Source organism: Scardinius erythrophthalmus (genome assembly GCF_964197995.2).
Source record: "Scardinius erythrophthalmus genome assembly, chromosome: 10".
Taxonomy (NCBI): domain Eukaryota; kingdom Metazoa; phylum Chordata; class Actinopteri; order Cypriniformes; family Leuciscidae; genus Scardinius; species Scardinius erythrophthalmus.
The window spans coordinates 12,643,573-12,667,868 of NC_138230.1; the positions used below are offsets into that span (position 1 = coordinate 12,643,573).

Below are 24,296 nucleotides of genomic sequence, written 5' to 3' on the forward strand. Positions count from 1 at the left end.
GTGTGCTTCCTCCCATTTAAATGAATAAAATGTCCTCCTTTATGCAAATAGCCTACATAAATATTGAGATTGAAAGTGGTTAAAAGTCTAAAAGCACTGAGATGTTGTTCTGGCACATGTAAATACCTCTTTTGTGAGACTTTGCAGTATAAGTAGTGGCCACATGGAGGGGCTGTCTCCTTTTTTCCTCCAATAGTCCACCACTTTCCACATCTCTCCCCGCACGTGCTTCCTAATGTATCGCACCTTATTCTTTCCCAGCCACTTCGTCATCTCTTTATCCACAACAGAGGTCAAAGGCTGAGTAAACACGTCTGAAGAATGACCAAGAGGGTTCTGCGCCTTCATTTTTCTCTCCTTTTACCTCATTGTATCGTCTTCATTTCCGTCGTTCTCTCCCTCCTCTTCAGCTCGCGGTCTCTGCAGCCAGAGGTTAAACCGAGCATTAGCCCGAACGGCCCGTTTTAAATCGCTGATTGCACATCATTGCTATCAACATTTAATCATGGCCTCAGTCTCATCCCCGCACGCCCACAGCTGACTTAACAGGCTCTGACACGGAACAATCGCCACACTCAGCTTGTATCTCATCAGAGATGGAGCCTTGAGATCCAACTCATTAAGGAAAGGGCTAACGAATGCAGGGTGACAGGTGCTGAAGGAGGCAACGTCGTTTAAAAAAGTCGCTAGTCGCGAGCCGCTGGAACTGGTGTTGCTGTACACTGGCGCTTGAAAGGGTAAATTAGCAATGTATTCATTATGTCCTCATGAAAGCGATGTCAAGTCGCTGTGCGCAAGTGTTGAGGCCAGTTGGGTTTCAATTAGAGAGAATGCTATGAAGAGTTAATGGGAATTAACATAGAGTATGTGCTGCTAATGAATCAGGCAGCCTTTTGGTGCGGGCAACAAATGGCAAACAGTGTCTGACTCAAGCAGCCTGCAATCGCCTGCTTCTTCGGGGTGTCGTGAGGCATACAAATGACCCGAACGGCAATGAACAATAGTTGATGTCTTTGCAATGAAATTAGCATATTAATCAAACACAACAGGGGACTAGTTCTCATTGAAGTAACTGCATTCTCCATGGTGATTGGTTTTAAATTTCATGCTACCTGCCTGGCCCTTGTGATCAAAAGTTATGAGCTGTCAGAGTTTTCCTTATAAATCACACTATTGTAGTAGGCCTACCAAAAGTCTTCCTGCCATATTTCACATGGGGCCAAAAAAAAGGTAGCCTACCATTTTTTGTAGGCTGCATCTGAAATCGCATATCAATCTGAGTGGGTTATTTTGAATAAGAAATTACTTTGCGACTGCTAAAAAAGTACGTTCTATATTCTGTTGTAGGAATGCAATCCAGATATACTACATTCGCCATGTTTTCCTTATCATGTGACCTACCACACAATGCGTCGCTTTACTGCCATTTGGCAAATTCCAATTGGAAGTGTCTATACCCAGCAAGCAATGTGTGTGTTTAGATGTCACAAGCTTCAAAATCAGATTGAAACTTTTGACATTCGGTTTTCAATCCGATCAGGTGTTTACATGTCCTATCGAACGGATTAGAAAAGGTTTATCACACCCCTTTCAATCAGTTTGGGTATTTTTATTCCAGTTGAGGTGTTTACGAGAAGCATTTTGATTCGGATTGGACTTTAAAACCAGTTGTAATCAGAATGCAAAGCTCCATGTAAACGCACCTAGTGTTGTGTTAAAGACGTCTAGCCGTCCAACACAGCCCAGACGTCAAGGCTAAAACAAGGCAAAATTTGGACTGTCAGTGAAAATTTAATAGACGTCTAAACCATAGCCCAAGAATAGACTAGTCATCAATTAGATAAAGAAATGAAATGAGTGAAGAAATTAAACCAAACACTTTGTAATCACTGTTTACTTTGCCTACATGATGGAATATCATACATCTCGCAAGTTATTTTGGCAAAAACGACATATTCAAGGTTATTTTGGCTTGAAGTGAGCTACTCACAGCCGGACTATATCAGGTCTATAGTTAACCTAGACGGTGAAATTACGACTTTTGCTTGCTGGGTAGTGAGCATCCCTATGCCCTACTCTCTGGCTGCGTCCGAAATAGCATATTCAAAATAAGTACCTGTAACTCAAAAAAATGTACGTTCAATATGGTATGTATGCAATCCGAACGTACTACATGTACCATGTTGCCATTACCATGATGTGACTACAAACTTCACTGATTCACAAATAATATCAACAAAGTAATATCCTTGCTTTAGTATTTCTTCACATTTTGGAATACCTTTCATCCATTTTATGACACATATTATTTTAGCTGTCAGGAATAATGAGTTTAAAGCCCGAGTCTAAATGGGTCCATATAATTACTTAAGTCAAATTCATTTTAATATAAAATATGAATCGACCAGCTCAAGAGCAGCCTTCGGCCAGATAAAATGAAATAATGTTCATTACCTATTTTAAATATTCAAAAGCCATGCAATTTTTATTCATTACTTGTGTCATAATTGCCCCAACCTCACAACCATAAAAGAATCCTATATAGCAGCGATGGTGTCATTCATGTGAACTTTTATCTGACAACTATGTTGAGAAATGTAAAGTTTACATCAAAACTTTTGACAGCAATTAAATAGAACCATTAAAAATGCAGAAAAATCAAGAAAAAAAAATAGGAATATGAAAGTCTTTCAACGTCACACTTGTTAGAGAACTGTTCTGAGAGTATCCTGAGCTTTCACTCCAGTTTGTTTGTGACTGGAAAAAAAATGTATCACATTATGTATTATTTATATTGCCCAGTCTACCAGACATATGGACAGAATGAGAGCATTTCAGAGGCACTAAAAGGCTTCTAAATTTGTATTTACCTAAAGTCTTGCTCTTAAAGTTTAGACAGGCTGATGTTTGACTTGAGAGTCTGACATTTTCCCAGTTCAGGAGTTAAACCGCATCTTCTGAAGGTCTCTCAGATGATAAATCAATAAGTGAATGCCAAACACTTTTTTGCCATTTGTTAATATCCACAAACTGCAGTATACATGTATTACGCTGGAATTGTAGAGCAAGGAAATTCTACAAAAGCAGTAAATTATACAGAAGCAATAATACCGATTACACAAAGACGCTTCACAACAGGAGCTTTGGCTTTTAGTTTATTAGACATCACAATGATCCATAAAACATAGAACAAGTTGCTTATGCATATAAAATAATCTCAGTAGGGAAAGAAATAAGATGCAAAAACAAACATTAGAAATAAAAATAATCACAATTCTCCCCATTAGGCGGTCTATATAGTCGATGATTTACTTTTATCCCAGGCAAAACAAATCTGTCAGTAAAATGGCTGAAAACAAAGTAACAAAGGCACATCTGGCTTGACGATGACAGGGCAGCGCATAAGCAAACACGTGGCAGATATGATTTGTGATAATGAAGTATAAACAAACATATGGCAAATCAAGTATCTTTGATTTTTGGTGGAGTGTCGATTTGATTAATGTCAAGAGTCGTTCTGTAACCAAAGACTAATTTTAGTGGGCCGCTACTTTGTTAAAGAGATAATTCATTGCAAAATGGAAATCCTGTTAGCATTTACTCGCCCTAAACCTGTAAGACTGACTTTTTTGTTGTTTTGGACCCCATTGGCCTTCATAGTATGGACAAAAACAGCGTTCTTCAAAATAAAAAGTCAGGTTTGGAGCTACATGACGTTGAGTAAATGAGGACAGAATTGATTTTTTTGACTAAACAATCCCTTTAACATTCCTAAACTCCTTTGATTGTCTTTTTAAAATCCAAAATGACATTAAATAGTTTTACTAGGACTTGTATGTATGCGATCTACAGTATATAAGACAGAAACGTAAAAAAAAATACAGATAAGCAATAATTAAATTAAGTTTAAAAATGCAAACTTAAAAAAAAAAAATGAAGTCACAGTTTAAAACACAGAAACCCTTATGGATGAGTAACATACAGTGATTGTCTAATACTGCACCATTGTAGCAAATGACGGTTGCGTGAAGACAGTCCATTTGCGCGTGATGATAACATAAGCGAACCCCAGATCTCATGCAGCATGCAGACGTATACATTCCCTTCATCAGAAACAGTGATGAGACCACAACCCAGCTAACCTGAGATGACAGGTGAAAGATTGTCGTGTCATGTCAAGAATAACCGTTTTGCAAGAATCAGTAATTTACTGTGTTGTCCAACAGGCCAGAAGATCAGGCAGTGAATGTGATCAATGATTAATCAAGAACAAAGGAGGGCTTGTTAATTCATCTAGGGGAACCGTACCGTTCATCCATTGATTTCGCCTGCCCACCTATTCATCCATTCACCCATCTGAAGGTGAGCTTTGTGAATGTGCAAGTTTCCACTCCAGGTGACAATTAAAAAGCCATCCATTCATTCCCTTTATCACCTCTGTCACCTGTTAGCAAGTCTTTAGTTCATTGCATCACTATGGTTTTGATATGAGTTCTTTGGCACAATTACAACAATGTATTCAGACACTATGACACGATGATCTATCGACAGCTTTAAGTGGATGTGCAAAGATTACATTCAAGAGTGAAAGACACAAACAGTGATGGAATTAGTTGCCATGCCATCCAAGAACCAGTGAAAAAGAAAAAAGACCATTAAAAAACTACTTCTGTAGTGTTCCTCATATATCTCTTAAAGGAATAGTTCACCAAAATAAATTCATGTCTTTAAAAACTCTCTTTGTCTTTTCCATACAATGGAAGTAAATGGTGACCAAAGTGAACTTAAATCCCAGCATGTCGAGAACACAAAGCCATCGTACAGCAGTTCTTGAAAATATCTTAAATATCATATCATATCATATCTAGAAACAAATCATATGGAATTGCAACAACATGAAGGTGAGTAAATAATTTTTTGGTGAACTGTTCCTTTACATTTTCTCCTCTTCTTGCAAATCAAATTCTACTTCTTTTTGAGAAGAGTTATAGGAATAAGAGAGCGTTAATGATAACATTTGGCCAAACAAAGGCAACTGAAGCATTGTGGCCATGCTCAAGAAAGTGATACACAGTGCATTTAAATATTAAAGACCACATAAAATCAATGGCTTTCAATATTAATATCTGTTAACTTTGAAACCAATAGCTGTATGTCATGGTATACTCCTTAAAGTTTACAAAATTAAGTTTTTAGTTACAATCTTTCTTTTGGAAAACAGATCAGAAATATTGATGACTCATCCTGCACTAAAAGTATTGTCCAATCAAATGCTCTCTAGAAGGAGAAAGTCCCTCCCCGTGATCCAAACTAAACCTCATTGGCAATTTTAAAATGGGTGGGATCTTTTGTCTTTTGAGCTTCTAAAATGTTTCAATAGGAAATGTCAATACAGAAAGAAAATTGTGCTTGTCAAGAGATTTCACAAGGTCTTTAACATCAATGTTTCGCTTCAGAAGTGCAGAAAATGATCCAAACCTCCTGTCACCTTCAGCATCTCTATATGCGTATTGTGCTTCTTATGACCAGAAAATAGGGGAGCGAGGAAAGGTTGCGACAGGTGCCCACTGTTTTTAGGAAAGCAGCCAACCATGCCATGCAGATTATACAGTAACAAAATCCACACGTATCAATAAGTAAAACATCAGCATACGACTTTAGTAATACCCGTTAAAATAAATGTTAAAAAAAAATGTACACTTTTTCATTTTGCACCCCACTGGTATTTTTTTTTTTTTTGGATTTGTTTGCATTTTTTCTTTTTTTGTTCTTCTTTTTTAATATTATATTTTTTGACGCATGTTAGACTAGCTATATATATATTATTTTCTTCAATTATTTACAGAACTTATTTGGTACTTTTCAAAAACAATGAACACGCCAAAGAATCAAAGAAGCAAAAATAAGAAAATAATGCATACATCTGTTTTTAGCTGATATAATTGATCAAAATGACATCAAATATAAAATATAAAAATACATTTTTGCTGTATGTAAAATACATTGCATATACCACAACTTTTTCCCTTAACGCACAAAACCGACAGAAGCTAAAGCTTTAAAAGAGCACTACACCAAGATCGCAGAATAGAAATGTAGAGATCAGAAACATAAGCAAGATTTCACAGTATATGCAGTGTATTTTAAAATACTGAAAGCAAATTCTTATATTTAGACCTTTCAGGAAAATGGTCAAACTGGTGCGACTATGTTTGCTTTTCACATAACCAGGATTAAAATATAACATAGTACCTCAAAACTGAATAACTGCGATTCTCATGGTTTTGTTTTACCGTTAATTTTTGAAAGTTTGCTTTGCTTGTTGTCATAAAGTATTACATGTCCAAAATCGGTCAAAAGTCTAATGAACACGGGTCCAATATCAATATGTTTCATGGACCATCCACAAAACCATGAGAATCGGTTAAAAGGTAATTTAGCCACTTAAAAAAAACAAACAAAAAAAAACACTTGCACCAGGCTGGGGTGGTTTTCAATGTGTGTGTGCCGAGCCTGCTGTTGCTGTAATGGGCGTCCGCTGCTGGGTAGGACGGTGGCAGTGCAAATCGCAGGCACGGCCTACGTTTTTAGACCAACATGGGCTGAGACACGAAACTTTCTTCACGGGCTATGTTAACATGGCTAGCTTCAATATCATTCTGGTCAGCTGGTGCGTATGGTGGAAGAGTCTCAGTGGTCGACTCATTATCAGGAGGGTGTCCCGAGCCGTCCCAGACATTAGGGGTGCCGCCGTTAGCGGGAGGGCCCATGTTGTCATCATCCAGATCCTGAAGCACATACAATAAAAGCATAGAGTAAAGTTATTTAAATGCATAATCCTTCGAAAATAACAATGAATTATACCATGGTTTATCTGAATACTTGATTCTGATTGGCTGGAAGGTGTGCATTAAAAGGATTGTTCACCCTAAAATGAAAATTAAGTATAATTTACTAACCCTGGTGTTAATTGGTATTAATATGTATTATTTAGATTAAAAAGTTTGTCGAGACAAACTTTAAGTTGGCTTGAGAAAGCTGGACCAGAAAGTTTGAAGAAGTTTAAAGTACTTTGGAGTTTAAAATAGTTTAAAAATTAAATTAGTTAGAAGTTTAAAATAGTTTAAAGTCTAAATTAGTTTGAAGCTTAAATTAGTCTAAAGTTTAAATTAGTCTAAAGTTTAAATTAGTTTAAAGTTTAAATTAGTTTAAAGTTTAAAGTAGTTTCAAGTTAAAAAGTTGTTGGGGGTTTTCTAGTGGGTTGCTAAGGTGTTCTGGGTGGTTTCTAGGCGGTTTCTAAGGTGTTCTGGGTGGTTGCTATGGTGTTGCTAGGCGATTGCTAAGGTATTTTGGGTAGTAGAAGTAGAAGTACCTTTAGAAGGGCATACGGCATTAGAAAAACACCAGGGTGAGTAATTTATGACTTCATTTTCATTTAGGGTGAACTATTCCTTTAAAACCATTCCAAAACAGTTTAATCACCATTTTATATTAATGCACTGTTTTCATTGAAGACACACAGAGATCGCGCTGCACACACACAGAAGCTTGTCAATAAAATAGCTTTGCTGCTGAATCGATAACATTATATTTCTCAGCAACGAGGGATTAACATTACTGGTTTTGAAGTAATTAAACTCACACTTTCGTTGTTAATAGAGAAAGACGCTGCACAGATGCAGGTAATTCACACACACATCACTCATCTCTCTCTCTCTCTCGATAATTAATTCAAACAAATGCTATAATTCATTCATTCAAATAAATGTAATCTTACACAATACTTTATCTCTCTGTGTCTGATTGAAAGCAGGCAAAATGCTTGATCTAATGATCCATAACTGAAGAGAATAACCGTCATTTTTACCTGTCCGGTCCAATATTGGACACTGCAAACATCAATAACAGATTTGAGTCGTCAATGCTGGCAAATGACCATGGTATAAGTGGGAAAATCCACGGCTAGCTGTGATTTCCAGTTCACGTCAGGTGGTTCTTTGCGTCCACATGAATTAAAAGCATTAAATGCACAGCTAGCCATGGATGATCCCTTGACTTAAAGAATAAAATACAATGAATAAAATTCCTCGCAAAATTATTTCAAACAGCTCCTCTGATTATTAAGGCTGAGATGTAGTTTTGTCACGACACACACGTCTGGTTCAGACACATGTAACTAGCTGCACGTATACACACATTCACAATTCATTACAATCACTGAGGTGGTACTAATGCCAATTTAATAGATCCTCAATCGGTCATTAAGCATCAGTATAATAGCTGGAGAACAGAAGCACACATTCTTATTTATTAGAATTAATTTATACCGAATGAAGATTCATCTGATTAAACGATTTGATAGAACACTTCACCTCCTGACTCTCAGTGAGCAAAATTTTAATTTAAAAGTGTTAATATGGTGTGATCGCTATCTCTTGCATGTACGTGTGTGAATCGGTGTCTGAATGATTGAAGCAAAAGTTGGTTTCTAATTATGTGAGGCGAATGTTCTTTTTCATGTCATAACATAAGGTGATAGCAGTTTACCCCTGGCCATTTAACCCTTTTATAAAGGTCTGGACACAGAAAGGATATAAAAAGGGTTTTATTTCTCTTAGTGATTTTAGCTTGGCTACCAGGGATATGCGCCATAAATTGCCTTTAAAATTCTTTCATTTAAATTGATACAAGATGCAGAACTGAAATTTAAATGGAACTAAAATAACATTCAAAGAGCTGTAAATGTTATTTTTAATAATGCATTTTTATTCAGTTTAAATTACCCATAAATATGTGATCACAGAACATGTATTTCTAGAAAAAAAATTCTAAAACAAATAATTCTAAAAAAGTAATAATAAATTAATGTTTCCTATATTTATATATGTAATGTAAAACATAATAATATGAATATTATTATTAAAATACTATATTTTAATAATACTGTAAGTTTAGAAAAACACTATTTCCAGCACAGTTTAGAATATATGTATTCTAACATAAATACACATGATTATTACTTTAATTAATTAATTACATGATTAATGTCTGTGTTGAATTTTATTGAAATGCACAATACTTCCTGTGGGGTGTGGCCAATTCCATTCAAATTCACAAATTAAATGGAGCCGATTCTTAAATTCTGAAAAATGCCCAACCCTGCTGGCTAAATCACCTAAAACAATAAATACAAGCAGTTATTGAAAGCGCAAACTGAAGCCCTGGGGGCTTTATCACAAAAGGTACGTTTCTGAGTCTGGCCTTCATACACAGATCCGCTGTAGTAATTGGCTTTACGGTTATCATAGTTGATGAAATAACCAGCTCATCATATTAATCCACATAAAAGACCCTTTGGCAGTGTTAGCACATGCCACGCATCGTTATGAGTCACTAGCCTTCGCCGTTAGCATAAGAGTGTAAGCCGCCTGCTGTCTTCAAGTCAGCATGAAACAGAAGTTGCAATAGTCTTTTCATTTCTTCCCTATTGTGATGTACATCCGAGTGGAACGACTTGATTTCGTCCTATGGAATCAGTGCCTGTCCTATGCTTCTGGGGGCCCTAAGCAAAATTTTGTGAAGGGCCCTCGTCGAAATGACCCCACAACCCAGAGATCTGGACTGGAGTAGTTCTTTTTTGTTACCAAATGTTACAAAAATAGATACCTCCAGACAGATAGCTTTGTTTGTCAAGACGCATGTAATTACTTGCTGCCCTGCATGATATTCATGTCCAAAACAGTTATTAAATAATTATATAAATTAGAAATGCACCGATACTTTTATTTTTGGTACTTGCCGATACAGAGTACCGATACCTGTATTTTCACTGCATTTGTAATTTTTACAATAGTGTTTGTGTCATAAAATCCAAATATTTTTCTAAAGTTACTTTTTTTAATGTCTATTCAGTGCTGTTGTCATTTAACACAATAATGACTTTAAATGATTAATTCACAATTAATTAATCTGCACATCGTGTAATTAGTTAGATACAAAATTTGAATTGCTTGACAGCCAATAGTCATTCAAGATGCCTGAAGTCATTCATTCCAACACCGTAAAGGAGAAATGAGACGCCACCGAATGGGGGATGCTCATGGAATGGGATTCACAGCTTTCAGCATTGCACATCAAAGTTTGGAAAAGGGATCTTACCGTAACGGGCTCGCCAGAGTTAGTTTCGTAGTAGTATGTCTCAGGATTGCTGAGCGGCTGGGTTTCTGTGATGGCTGTGGCCTTGTCTTGAGGTTTATTCAGCTACAGAAGGACAAACATATGAGATGATAAGTTCAGCTCGCACATTTTAGTGCATACGAGTCTGAAAAATATTTTTTATATACTTTTTAAAATACATTATAAATGTATTTATTGTCACTTTGAATGCGTCCTTGCTGAATAACAGTATGTTTATTCTTTCAAAAAAAAAAAGAAAAAAAAAAAAAAAGTGACCCCAAACTTTTAAACAGTATTAAATTACCAGGTCTCAAAGGCTAATCTAAAGTTTTTACTGGTAAAAGGCAGTGTTCAGTGAAATAAGCTGCTAAAAATATAATAATATTTTACTGCAGCCGCTATTTTCAGCAAACATGAAGCGAGATCTCATAATCACATATTTTGAGGGTGCTGACAGCTGAATTAATCAGCTTTTTTAGGGCAGCCGAGATGAAAGATGCCTGTGATGTACAGGCTCATTTGCTCGTATGCACACACATACACAAACACGTATGCACACACAAATTTATCTCCACCCACACGTTCTACATTAAGCTTCAATCAATACACATTACCCCCATGTTAACCCTTTCTTTCTCGACCGTAACCCGAGGGCAACATTAGCAATTCTCATTCTCTTCGCTCGGCTTGCTTTTACATACTTCACAATACAAATTTGTTTCAAATGTGGTCCAAAACCAACCAAGCGAACAGGAAATAATCGTTAACCGGGGAAAAGAAATGCAATTACCCTATTTTGAGCAATACAAATTTTCCCTCGTCCCAATACGAAGTTTGTTCTTCAAAGATCTTTTTTTATGGTGGTTTATGTATACGTGTCTTCTCACCAGCTTTGATTTAATTGCCGCGCGTAGCCTGGAGAACTGTAAGTAATCTCAACATTGTGTAATGAAGAAAGCTCAATGCGTTGAGTTGAAAGAGAATGTTTGATGTGAGCGTTGAGAGGTGACTGATGGAAAAAAAAAAGTCCGCTCACCATTTCTGTTGAGCTGCCAGACTTCATCGGAGGAGGTGGCTTGTGTTTGGGGGGGCCTCTGGAAAAGTAATACAAGGAGATGTTAAGCAATAACCGTGGAGCGCATGTATGCCATATCGCGATTGCACAAATTAAGATGAGTTGAGAATGAAAGGGATGAAAATAGCTTGGGTGTTCTAGCCAGGAGTGAAAGAGAGAGGGAAAAAAAGGATGTTTCACATGAATGTGTGATTGTGTTTGTGGGTGCGCGTTCACACTTACTCTCCGTTCTCGGTCCTCTGACGGCGTTTGTGGTACATGGCCACACCAGCGCCGATCAAACACAGAATCATTACGGCTGCAATGATGCCCCCGATAACTGGCCCAGCCGAGGTGACTTTTGGTAAAGGTTGATCTACAAGAAGCAAGACACATACAATTGTCTTTTTTTTTGTCCTGTTAAAGTACAAACCACCCATGTAAACAGATAAAAGAGAACGAAGAATTTCATTTCACTGCAAGACCTACTGACTGATTTTTATCATCTTATCAAATCATATCTGCATATGCTATCTGAGCCTGGACATATAGCCGACCGTGATTACACGTGAAAAGATCCGCTCCGTGTTCAGCGGGTCACACAGATGTTGGTCAGCACCACGCGGATCATTTCAGTAGCACGGTTCGATCCTCTTTTGGAGCATTTGGTTTTCCAAACAGCTTGTAACTACATGAAACAGGCCGTGGGACTATGAGGAAGGATTACTGTAATAGGTTTATGTCATTTGACATGCAGAGGCAGCGGATTTTAACATTTCTAAAATAAATACATATAACAGCAAATGCTCTTGTTCTTATCGCTCACCAGCGGTGGCACGTGTGTGCTCCCATGATGCACTGGTAGGCATTTCCATACGTTCATTAACCACCTGAATGCCAAGTGGGGATTTTAGACTGAATTCTGAGGACAAACAGATAGTTGATATCAGGGTTGTGTGCCATTCAGAACTGAATTGTTAATGCACTATAGACTATTGAGGAATTGAATTTGAATTGAATTTGGACTGTGGCAACAAACATGAAGAAGAATTGTAATTCGAGATTGAATGTAAGGAAGTCGAATTAAAATAAATTGAAATTTCATAGCTAATTCATAAATTGACTAGAAAAACTATTTTGTGAAAAGTTTGTCAAGACAGACTAAGAATTATAGCTTGATAAAGCCTTTGAAAGTTTTATAGGCCTTGAGAATGACAGACAGACAGAACAATAGACAGATGATAGATAGATAGATAGATAGATAGATAGATAGATAGATATAGATAGATAGAACTTTATTTTACAGTCCCGTTTCGCATGTACATACTATATATTTATAGTAGTGATTACAATAAATGAGTAATAACTAGGTCCTAATCTTGAACCTACCCCTAAACCTAACCTTAACCCATGTAGTTACCTTATATAATACAGTACTTACTTGGTAAGTACACTGTAAGTACATTGAAAGTGGCATACAGTAAAATAAAGTGCAAACTTTTGCACAGTCGTGGTTCAGATGTGGGTCAGATGACCACATACCGGATATAAACTGCACAAGATTTCAAACCACATTTGAAATTGGCCCAAATTGGATGTGTAAAGAGATGTCTATCAGCCTTTTTTCTGTTTCATCTCCATTGTGATGTCCACCATTAGTCCCCCGGACCAGTAATCCGGTTTGAGAACTAATACACCACAGCTCCTTATCTTTCCCTTCGCAGTTAGACATTTAAAGCTGGAGTGATAAGGTGCTTTGTAGTGCGGCTCAGTTTGATGAGGTATTCACAGGCAAAGCTTGCTGAGACTTGCTGCTGGGGTGGGTATGCTAAAATTAGTAAGCCCCACTGCTCTCAGAGCGATTGATGAGACAGAAGGGAAGTGAGAGAAAGAGATGAGAGACGAGTGAGACAGAGAGATATAGAAAGGGGGATTGCCATCACTGAATATTTTATTGAAACTTTGTCCATTGTCATGCCAATGAAATGCTCTCGAAATGAGGTATGATGACTGGGAGAGGTAGGAAAAGACAGGAAGAGTTCAGTTGCGTTTGGACGGAAACAACAGTGCAGTAACGCTGCTGTCCACCAGGATTGCCATTTTGTAAATTCCTAAATGCACATTTGATCTGCAAAGTCACAATGGTGATCTTTCTGTGAATTGCAGCTTTTTTTGGACGGATCAGATTAACTTTGTTTCCAGTGATTGTAAAGAAACAGATGTGCTCATTACTTGCACGCACATACACTTGTAGTCACACATACATTATTAATATAAAACAGATTCTTGATGAAACCGGGCAGTGAGCCACAGAAATGCATGAAAGCTCACACACTGAGGACTTGTAGGGGGGCGAAAACAATATTGGACACTCTAACAGTCTTTCAACAGCAGCATCGAAGTGGAGAGATCAGATGAATGTTAGAAAAAAAAAAGTCTTTATTTGATAAAAGCTGATAGCCACACAGCACGAAACCTTCAGCAATCATTTTTACCTGCTGTGGATATTAAACAAGAGCATTTATTATCAATGTCCTCCCGAGCGAGAGGGTTTTGCTCAGTGTGTGCGCATGTATCAGTGGGGTTTAACATATAGATCAGGCACCGAAAGCAACCTAAAACTTAATCTATAACAAATGTGTCTAAACAAATGGCTGTTGTATATCGTGCAATCCTGAAAATATATCGCACGCTGTTCATTTGCTCACGGCTTAGACTAGCTACCATTCCTCCGCATGTCTCCTCTGTTGGTGGGTTCTCGTTCTCACATTTGCAGTGCGTTTATTTGGCTGGGGTAAATTTCCTCTGAAGCTGCTTATTTTGGGTCGTAGCTCGTGCTGTGCGGATTGTTAGTTTGTTGAGTACTGTCTCGCAACAAACAGCTTGCAATTAAACGAGAAACACTGAGGGCATCCTTGCAATTTTAGTAGAATGAAGACTGTAGGAAGACAAGCTAAAAACAAAACAATATTGTAAATGAAGTGATAATGATCACAGATAGTCTTAATGAATCTACTCCATCAGGCTACTGTTATAAGCATGAGCCTCGTCTGATTGGTCATGGTGGAGGTGTTGCAACAATCTATAGAGATATTCTTAATGTTACTCAGAAAACAGGACACGGGTTTAATTCATTTGAAGTGCTTGCCTTGTACTAAATATTACACTTATCCCTGCTATCTCTTGCTCTGGCTACTGTGTATAGATCTCCAGGACCTTTTGACTTTCTGACTTTATTTCTCAGAATTGCGAGATATAAAGTCAGAATTGCATGAAATAGTCGCATTTGTGTGTTTTAAAGTCAGAATTGCTAGATATAAAGTCAGAATTGCGTGAAATAAAGTCACAATTGCGTGTTATAAAGTCAGAATTCTGAGATATAAAGTCAGAATTGCGTGAAATAAAGTCAGAATTCTGACATATAAAGTCGCAATTGCATCATATAAAGTCAGAATTCTGACTTTTTTTCTCGCAATTGCGACTTTATATCACGCAATTCTGACTTTATATCTCAGAATTCTGACTTTTTATCACGCAATTGGGAGATATAAAGTCAGAATTGCATGATATAAAGTCGCAATTGCGTGTTATAAAGTCAGAATTGTGAGATATTATTCTAAGGTGTAAAAAAAAAAAGTCTGTCTTTTTTTCCCTTAGAATTGGACTTTATATCTCACAATTCTGAGAAAAGATGTCAGAATTGCGAGATATAAACTCGCAATTATGTGTTATAAAGTCAGAATTGCGTGATATAAAGTCAGAATTCTGAGATATAAAGTCAGAATTGCGTGATATAAAGTCAGAATTCTGAGATATAAAGTCAGAATTGCGTGATATAAAGTCAGAATTCTGAGATATAAAGTCAGAATTGCGTGATATAAAGTCGCAATTGCAAGAAAAAAAGTCTGAATTCTGACTTTATATGATGCAATTGCGACTTTATATCTCGCAATTCTGACTTTATATCTCAGAATTCTGACTTTATATCACGCAATTCTGACTTTATATGTCATGAGATGTAAACTCGCAATTGTGAGATAAAAAGTCGCAATTAAAATGTTTTATTCAGTGGCGGAAACAAGCTTCCATACCAACCACTATAGATGGATTCAAAAATAACCTGCCTGATCTGCCAGCAGTGTTCCCATAAACACAAATTAACTTGATGAAATGACAAAAAACACTATCAATGGGCACTATCTTCTCTAGTACACCACTAGCATCATGGTAAAACAGTTTACTCACACTCTCAAAAGAGAAACATTGAACCTAGAATGCGATACAAGAATCCAAGGTTTCTATTTAGTACAGTGTCTAGATTAACAAATAAACAGACCAGACCAGACATCACCTTAACTGAATATTCCATCACAGTTTAATGAATTTCTTTTCTGAGAAAATCGAATGCATCAGAAATACAATTGTAAATGTACAATCTTTGACAACCCTCATCAAAGCGCAGAAACTGCACTCGTTAAAATGACAAATGACTTCTAGCTTCTGACCAAAGCTGCATCTCAATACTAGTTTTACTTGATCTTAATGCTGCGTTCGGCACTATACAGTTTATCATACTCTTAGATCGACTACAAAATTGCACTGGTATTCAGGGACAGGCATTAAAGGTGATTAAAATCTGACTGTTACAATTTGTTTTATTTAAACTGGGAATTATCTCAATTAAAAATGTAAATCGAAATTATGGAGGGCAGCAAGGGTCTCCTTTAGGCCCTCTGCTATTTTCAAAATACATGCTGTTCTTGGTATTATTATAATAAAACATGGAATTAGTTCACACTGTTATGCCGATGATACTCAGTTATATATTTCATCACGACCAGATGAAATGTCTAAATAATCCTAGTTGACAGAGTGTGGTAAAGATATAAAATATTGGATGACCAGTATTTTCTTCTATTAAATTGAGATAAGAATCTCTTAGAATACAATTTAGGATGTACTGTTACTTTATCCTCTACAGTTAAAGAACTGGGTGTTATTAGACAGCAACTTGTCTTTTGATAATCATATTTCAAATGTTACAAAAACAGCCTTCTTCCACCTCAGAAAAATCTCTAAGCTTCAGAACATGTTATCCGTTTCTGATGCAGAAAAGGTAGTTCATGCATTCATGATCTCTAGACTGAAATATACACTACGAGCTGGTTGTCCTTCATCCTCAATAAATAAACTATAGTTAATTTCAAAATGCAGCTTGCTAGAGTTCTTACCAGGTCAAGAAAACATGATCATATAACACCAATTTTATCATCTCTACACTGGTGACCTATTAAGTTCTGTATCGATTACAAAGTATTGCTGCTGACCTATAAGGACCTTAATGGTTCAACTCCTGTGTATGTAACCAATCTTCTATCACCCTAAAATCCATTACGCTCTTTCAGGTCACAAAACTCTGAACTTTTGGTATGTACGTCCACTAAAGGAGGGAGAGCGCTTTCACATTTGGCTCATAAACTCTGGAATAACCTTCCTGATAATGTTCGAGGCTCAGACACGCTCTCCCAGTTTAAATCTAGATTAAAGACGCATCTCAAGCCAAGCATTCACATAATGTACCGAATAACCTTGTACTCCAGTTATATCAGATGAAATGCACATGATTATATTTTGCTTGAATGTTATGAACAGCAGCTATGCTAATTATTTTCCATTTCCACCCGAGGTAAGTAGTACGCCAGCTCCAGTTTGGATCCAGCCCCTTACAAAGATTTCAGATGCGAAGGGATGACCCAGACCACTGCGAGGACTTCAGATGATGCCAACTCTGAATCAACACGCACCACTGACAAATTTTCTATATATTGTAATGATAATGATCACAATGTGTTATAATTGCTTTAATGAGATCATTGTTTCTGCCTAAAGGAAGACATGATTAGCTAACTTTATCTTAGAACTGTACATTTCTGACTAATGGACATTACTTTTACACAGTCACCTCTGATAACAGATTACTTCTGTCCAAATTTCATTAGAATCAGGACTCTAATAAAAGACCAATTTTCAAAACTGTTTTGTGAAGTCTCTGAAAAAACGACTTTTAATTCCTTCAGAAATCCTTGAGAGAATAATCCAAATTACAATTTTTAATACGAATGAAGACTCTAGAAAATCATTGAGTGCCACCCGGAAATTACTGTTGAAACCGCTGCTCGTGCTGATGCGTTTGTGTCTGTTTGAGAGGAACTTCTTAAAATCATTGAGTGCATCATCCATATTGCAATTTCATTAGAATTAAGACTGACGGGGAAAAAAACTAGGCCGTGACCAGCAATAAACCACAATTTCTTGTGAATCCGTTATTAAAAGAAGAGCAGTGTCAGAGAGGGAGAGTCAATGGAATGACAAAAAGAAAGACAGACAGACTTGGACATTTATCTATTGATTTCCAGGAATGTAATAAGTACAGTACAGAAAGAGCCAGAAATCAAATGCATCACTGGAACACAAAATCAAGAAAACTGCCATTTCTCTCAACAAACGTTCAACACTGTTATGTTTCTGCCATGTCGATGCGATGTCACCCAAGGCCACAGAACCTTGCTTGTGTAGGAGGAAATTAAAACACACACACGAGTGTAAGAGGTGGGTGGACATTTTGGAGGGACTGACAAAAGACTCATTGTTGAAATAATAATAATTATCAGCAGCAGCTTGACTTCTGATTCATCCCATTATCGCCCATATTCTTTCAGCATTCCACCACTATACTTAGCCGCCAGACTTAGAAAGAAAGAGAGAATTAGAGAGAGGTTGTATGCTGAGCTGCCCTTAAAAGCTTTATAAAGATCATGATAATTGAGATGTGCAGTCTGAAATCTGTCCACATGCGGAAAAACAGCCCTGCTCAGTCCACTGCGGCCGCTTCTTAATGCCACAAAGAGGATTACATATATATATACACACACACACACACACACACACACGCTCAAAGTGTTTTTGCTAGCCCCTGTTCCTATTTTGGTGACCTGGTCGATTCTTGCTTTTACACAAATCCTATCTGTGATTTGTTCCTGCACTTACAGAGAATGTTTTGATTGGCGGTGTGGTTTGAGACTGGTGTTTCTAAACAAATAGTGGAAGAAATATTTAATAGTTTAGGGTTTGCGTTTGTTTAATGATTTTTGAAAGTCTGTTAAAGGGGAACTATGCAGTTTTTTTTAGCTTAATTTACCTTAATTGAACAGCTTAGGAGTCATTGGAATGGTTATATGACTTTTTTCGAGTTGAATGGTGGCCGTCTCGCTTCCCCCAGTGCCTGTGAGCGGAAAAACCACACTTGCAACTTTGGGTCGGCGGGAAGTATCACGTGATATCAGGTCTTGCGATGTAACGAATTGCTTTACAGCACTGCACACATACATTCATATGCTAGCTTTCTGTGTTTCATGCACACCTCAGTGGACATGGCTCTGTGCGTTCGCCGGCTTCTTTGAAAACAAATGCACATGTCAGAGGGAGAAGATGGGTGGGGGGAGAGTCGCCAACGAGTTTTGACGACAGTGTTGTCAAATATCTACTCCGAAGCTGTAGGGGGAGCTCTATAGAGAAACCCGCGAGCAAAAAAGAGAAAACAGCGAAGAAATTGCCAAAACTGCATAGCACCACTTTAAGGTAAGTTGCATTATTTTATTAAAAATACAGTAAAAATTGTAATGTCTTAGTTTACGTAACTTAATGCATTAACAATGAGCAATATATTTGTTACAGTATTAATCTTTGAAAAAATGTTTTAGTAAAAATACAGCTATTCATTGTTAGTTCATGTTAAGGTTTATTAAATAATATTAACATACTTTTGATTTTAATAATGTATTAGTAAATGTTAAACTAAAATGAACTAAGATTAATAGATGTTTTAGAAGTATTCTAAAACATTCATTGTTCATGTTAACTAATGTTAACAAGTGGAACCTTATTGTAAGGTTTTACATTAAAAACACATATATTTATGAAATACTATTACAATATAAAATAACTATTTTCTATTTGAATATATTTTATAATGTAATTTATTCCTGTCATGGCAAAGCTATTTTCAGCAGTCTTCAGTGTCACATGATTCTTCAGATATCATTCTAATAGGCTGATTTGCTACTCAAGAAACATTATTATTATCATTATCATCAATGTTGCTTAATATTTTTGAGGAAACAGTGATACATTTTTTTCAGGATTATTTGACTAGTTACTCCATTTATTTAAAAAATAAATCTTTTGTAACATTATAAATGTCTTTACTATAAATTTTGATCAATTTAATGAATCCGAATAAAAAGTATTAATTTAGTAAAAAAACAAAAATCATACTAATCCCAAACTTTGTAATGGTAGTGTAAGAACCTAAACAGTTTAAGTTTGTTACTTGAAAAATCTGAATCCGATTTGAACATGTACATGATAAGACCGACATCCTTAATTAATAATTAATAATGTTGTTTGGAAATATAACTCCATACTTTACATTTCCAACACACATTTTCTTTCCCCCTCTCTCTCTGACAGCAAGTCAAGGAACAGTGTCTTCCGAGGAGCAGCAAATTCTGTAAAAAACGTTTGTACAATTCTCTCCATATTTGATCCATCTGCCAGCACTACTCAACGGATTAAAGGCACATCTATCGTGTGGTGTCTCTGCAAAACTCCCTCCCTCGTCTTTCTCTTCCTCACACTCATAAGTGCATTTCTGCCTCTTCAAATAAAACAGTAGGATTGATTTTTTTTCCATAAAAGCCAGGGTGAAGTGAACCAAATGAATGGGGGGAGGAATATTTTTTCAGTTTTTAAGTCAGTTTGATACAGGCCAATCACTCCAAATTGCTTTCATTGTGAATTGCCTGAATGAAAAGCAAGTTGTAGAAGAACGGATTCAAACGAAGCTTGTTCAGAAACCCAATGAGGCCCAAAAATACTCTTTGTCTCACAAGGTCAGATCTTTTTTTTAAGGATTTCAGAAAACCAGAACCATATACAGTGGACACCTATTTTTCTAGTCAGATGTCCTTGTGCAAGTCAGGGTTTTTCAAACTGAACTGGGCTCCTAATATCTAACATTCCAAAAAAGATACCATGTTTAATTATCATTTTCTTGTTTGGTCTTTATATGATGATAAATTAAGGCCAAATTTATCAGGGTTGTCTTTAATATCACACTTATTATTTTACACAAAGTATAAATAGCAGCTATTTTAGAATCATTTAGACACTATTAGTTTTCACAAATATTTTAAATTAGGTTTTGCTCATATTTTCTGTTTCTGTTTGAGTAATTTTGTGTTTTTGTCATAAGTTATTATTAATTTTAATGTAATTTTTTTTTAAACCAAATGAAAATAGGAAATGTTATGGTTTAAACTATTTCTCTACTTGAAATAAAATAGGTTTCAGTTATAATAACAACCCTGGTGAAACGGGTCTTTATACATCAAAGTGGCATTTTCTTTCCTTCCAAGGGGATCATCATATTTGGGTGTTTTCTCATCAAAAAGTACAACCCTCAGGTGATTGTCACAGCGACTTGAAAGGTTCATTTTAAAGAGTTTTCAGATTGATTTAACATAATATTATATCTTGCTGTTTCTTTGACTCCTGTGTGTATGTGTTTATGTTCAGGTCTCAGCGGTGGAACTCACTAGATGGTGTCTTAACTCCCTGATGGAGTGGTTACCTGGAAACTGCATGCATAAATAATTGGGCCTGAGACAAGTGAGTAAGTGTGTAAGTGTGTGTGTGTGTGTGTGTGTGTGTTTGGCTGCCCAGGCTCATGTGGAGTTGCAAAACACCTGCGTGGCTGGCAGCAAAACAGTCTTTTTTTCTTTTTTATCATGAATTAATAAAACAAACCATCCTCGACTTGCACTAAGGTTCTCCTCTTATAGTTATATCTGATGGACTCTCTGTAGGAGAAGCCAGTGCAACTTCATGGCATCATTTGAGCAATTTTGGCTTTGTGGACGATAAAAATCTGCAATATAACATTTAATTAAAAACTCATAGTTCTCAGTACTTTATCATGGCAATTCAGTTTAAAAACATTCCACAAACTGACATATTAAGCTTTTGCTTTTTATTTTTTATCCTGAGTGCTTCAGACTATGAGTGTGTTACAAGTGAGACTCTCTTATTCAAAGAGTAGGAATTCATTTTACACCCGAGCAGCATACCTACTGTAGCATCCCTGTTTTGACTGAACATTTCATAAACACCACAGCAAATGGTAATATGCAAAAGAACACCAAACACCAAAAGCCAAAATGTTAATCTATATTAGGGGTGCACCAATATTACAATTCTGGCTGATATCAACAAACTGATAATTATTAGCAAGTTATGGCCAATACCTGACAGATGGCACAACTGAAATTCAATACGATTTTGTTTAAATAATATAAACAATAAAAACTAAAGTCAATAATTTTAAATGCTAAGTTATTTAGAAATGCTAAAGTGAATCCCTGCATTATAATGTTCAGTACGAAAAATGGATATTCATTTTCTCATACTTTTTTAACAGTCAAATTAAGATTATGATATATATATATATATATATAAAAGAGAGAGAGAGAGAGGTGTTTTTGAGTGTAACTGACGATTTGCAGCATGTCTGATCATATTTCGTAACTTGTTCTGACTTTACACAAAACCTGAGTTTATAAGATGCAACCAACAGCCACCCTGAGAGTAGAAGGCGCATAACATCACAAGTTTGAGAAACCGTCAAAATAAGACATTCAGCGCCTTGAGGTGGTTTTCTGTATTGACAGTATGAGTGTACAGTGCTGTCTGAAGTGCTGTGTGTGTTTGTCTCCAGATTTCCACATCGTTCTGAGTCTAAACTAATCTCCTCTCATCCTAGCTGTGTGCGTTTGGGCTGTCTGTGGATTACGGCAAATGACAGTGAGATGTCTGTCTGTCTGTCGGTGTTTGTAACTTGAGCTGATTGAGAAATCAAATTTTTATGGTAATATAAAATGCAGCAACAGCACAAATATCGCAATTATTTTAATGCGACCATTAGGTTTCCTAAAGAATGTGACATCAGATTAGATTCGTTTTAAATCAGTTCAAACTCATTCAGCTCCATTTCAATTAATCGATTCAGAACTCTGATTCAATGATTCATTATTGGCATCATTCTAAATATTCAGTCTCCATGTGGCATTTTTTATGTAAAAAATTTTTTTTAGAAAAAATGTAAATATTGCTTTGTATGTATACTGTTATAATTGTGCAAATACTGTATATAAAATTATTAAATATGTTACGTGATTACATATAAATATATTTTGAAAGTTTTTGACAGGTATGGATGTTTAATTGGGTCCTATGAGTAAAAACATCTTAAAGGTGTAGTAAGAGATTTCTGAGAAACACTGTTGATATTTGAAATCAGCCCAAACAAACACACCCCTCCCTTCATTGCTCCGCCCCCAAAATGCACGACACACAACGCAAGAGTGGATGTCCCTTAATCATTGTTGAAGCGAAGCAAAATAATGCTTCGTGAAAAATAAAGTGAAGATGACGAACGAAAGACAGGGAAAAGGAACATACAGTGAGTACACAAGAGTATATATACAAGCAAGAGTTGGTTGTTAGTCGCCAGCAGCACAGCAGCTCCAGACAAACAATGACACTCAAAACTGTCCTGTTACTAGAGCTAAAATTACAACAACAGCATATCTTGATTCTGTGAAACAGCAAAACCAGTGTAACTCGCGTATAGATCAGAAACAACACAACCTCGGCATCTGTTTTCAGGGGTTCCCGCTTGGGTCTCTCCAGCACTGGAAAGCTTTTCTAATATTAACACGGGTCTTAAAGCTCTTGGCTGATCGTAACCATTCTTTTTCCAGTGATATTCCTCTGACCTTTTCTCTTTTGTAATGTCTCTCAGCCATCTCTCTTTCAACAGTCTTTCTTTAAAATCTTGCTCACTCTCTCTCCAACCCAATCATGAGTGGACACGCCCCCTACTGCTGATTTGCTACATGTGTGTGTCCGATCCCCTTTTTAGAAGCATTTCTTGGAAATCGCTTACTGCACCTTTATGTTTTGTTACTGAATGTATTTTTTGTTGTTGATTGAATCGGTTATGAATGATTCAGTGACTCAAACATTATGAAATTGTAAAAAGGATGACAAATATTAGATATAAATGTATATTTTTTAGCTATATCACTCAGCTCAGCTCTCAAATTATAAGACCTCCTTCTATGCCATGGCAACTCTCTCTCTCTCTCTCTCTCTCTCTCTCTCTCTCTCTCTCTCTCTCTCTCTCTCTCTCTCTCGCTCTGCCGTCTTCCATCTCTCTCTCTCTATCGCTCTGCCGTCTTCCACCTCTCTCTCTCTATCTCTCTTTCTCTCTCTGTAGGAGAACAATCTGCTCTCTGTCAGTCTTTGTTTCACTCTCTTTCCCTGTGAGTGTCAGTGCAGCACAGCAGGGTCTCCCCACTCCTCTCCATTTCTCTTTATTTCTCCCCATCACTCATTCTCTAAGAGACATGTATATCCGGCCTTCGTTCTGCAATATCCTTGAAGTCCTCAACATATGCTGCCCCTTAATGTACATCACGCACTGGATACGCTCGGTATATTTGATCATATGTGATGGGTTATTCTGACCCTGTACTCTCGTTGAGTATCTCTTGAGTCTACTGTAGTGTATTATGTAAAACCCATCTCAATATCTGCACACTCTGTGCATCACTATGCTTTTTTATTCTTAACCACTGGAATTCAGAAGCCAAGAGCCTGCCCTGGGTCGACAATTTGTGTGAAATGACTGTTTTCTGTACTCTCATCTATTAATGAGGTGCTTCATTCCGCTCATCTTACCGCATCTTGTTCTTTATTTGCACTTTTCTATATAACAATCATCCAACGCACCTATTTCTACTGTAGAGTGTTGGGGATTCTGCTTGCCGAGCTGTTTTTTTTGTCTTACGCTTGATGCATTTCCTACTGAAACATGAAATTTAGGTGCACGTATCAAAGGTTTTGTTCATTGTTTAGTCACCATGAAATCAAAATGGGCAATTCT

The 24,296-nt window shown here is 36.7% G+C and overlaps 1 protein-coding gene across 2 annotated transcripts in view; it reads right to left on the bottom strand.

Annotated features, from left to right (window-relative positions):
- Positions 1–3,145: 3,145 nt before the first annotated feature.
- pvrl2l (PVR cell adhesion molecule related 2 like) overlaps positions 3,146–24,296 on the bottom strand; it is a 153,886-nt gene continuing 132,735 nt past the window's right edge. The window contains exons 7-11 of one of the 2 annotated variants that reach the window (XM_081377136.1): positions 12,057–12,152; positions 11,474–11,606; positions 11,213–11,270; positions 10,159–10,260; positions 5,795–6,788 (exon numbers count right to left, since the gene is read on the bottom strand). In XM_081377136.1, the coding sequence (XP_081233262.1) occupies positions 6,588–6,788; positions 10,159–10,260; positions 11,213–11,270; positions 11,474–11,606; positions 12,057–12,152 (590 nt within the window). In that variant the 3' untranslated portion in view covers positions 5,795–6,587. Of the gene's footprint in view, positions 6,789–10,158; positions 10,261–11,212; positions 11,271–11,473; positions 11,607–12,056; positions 12,153–24,296 lie in introns of both variants that reach the window. The other variant, XM_081377138.1, reaches the window with a different exon arrangement.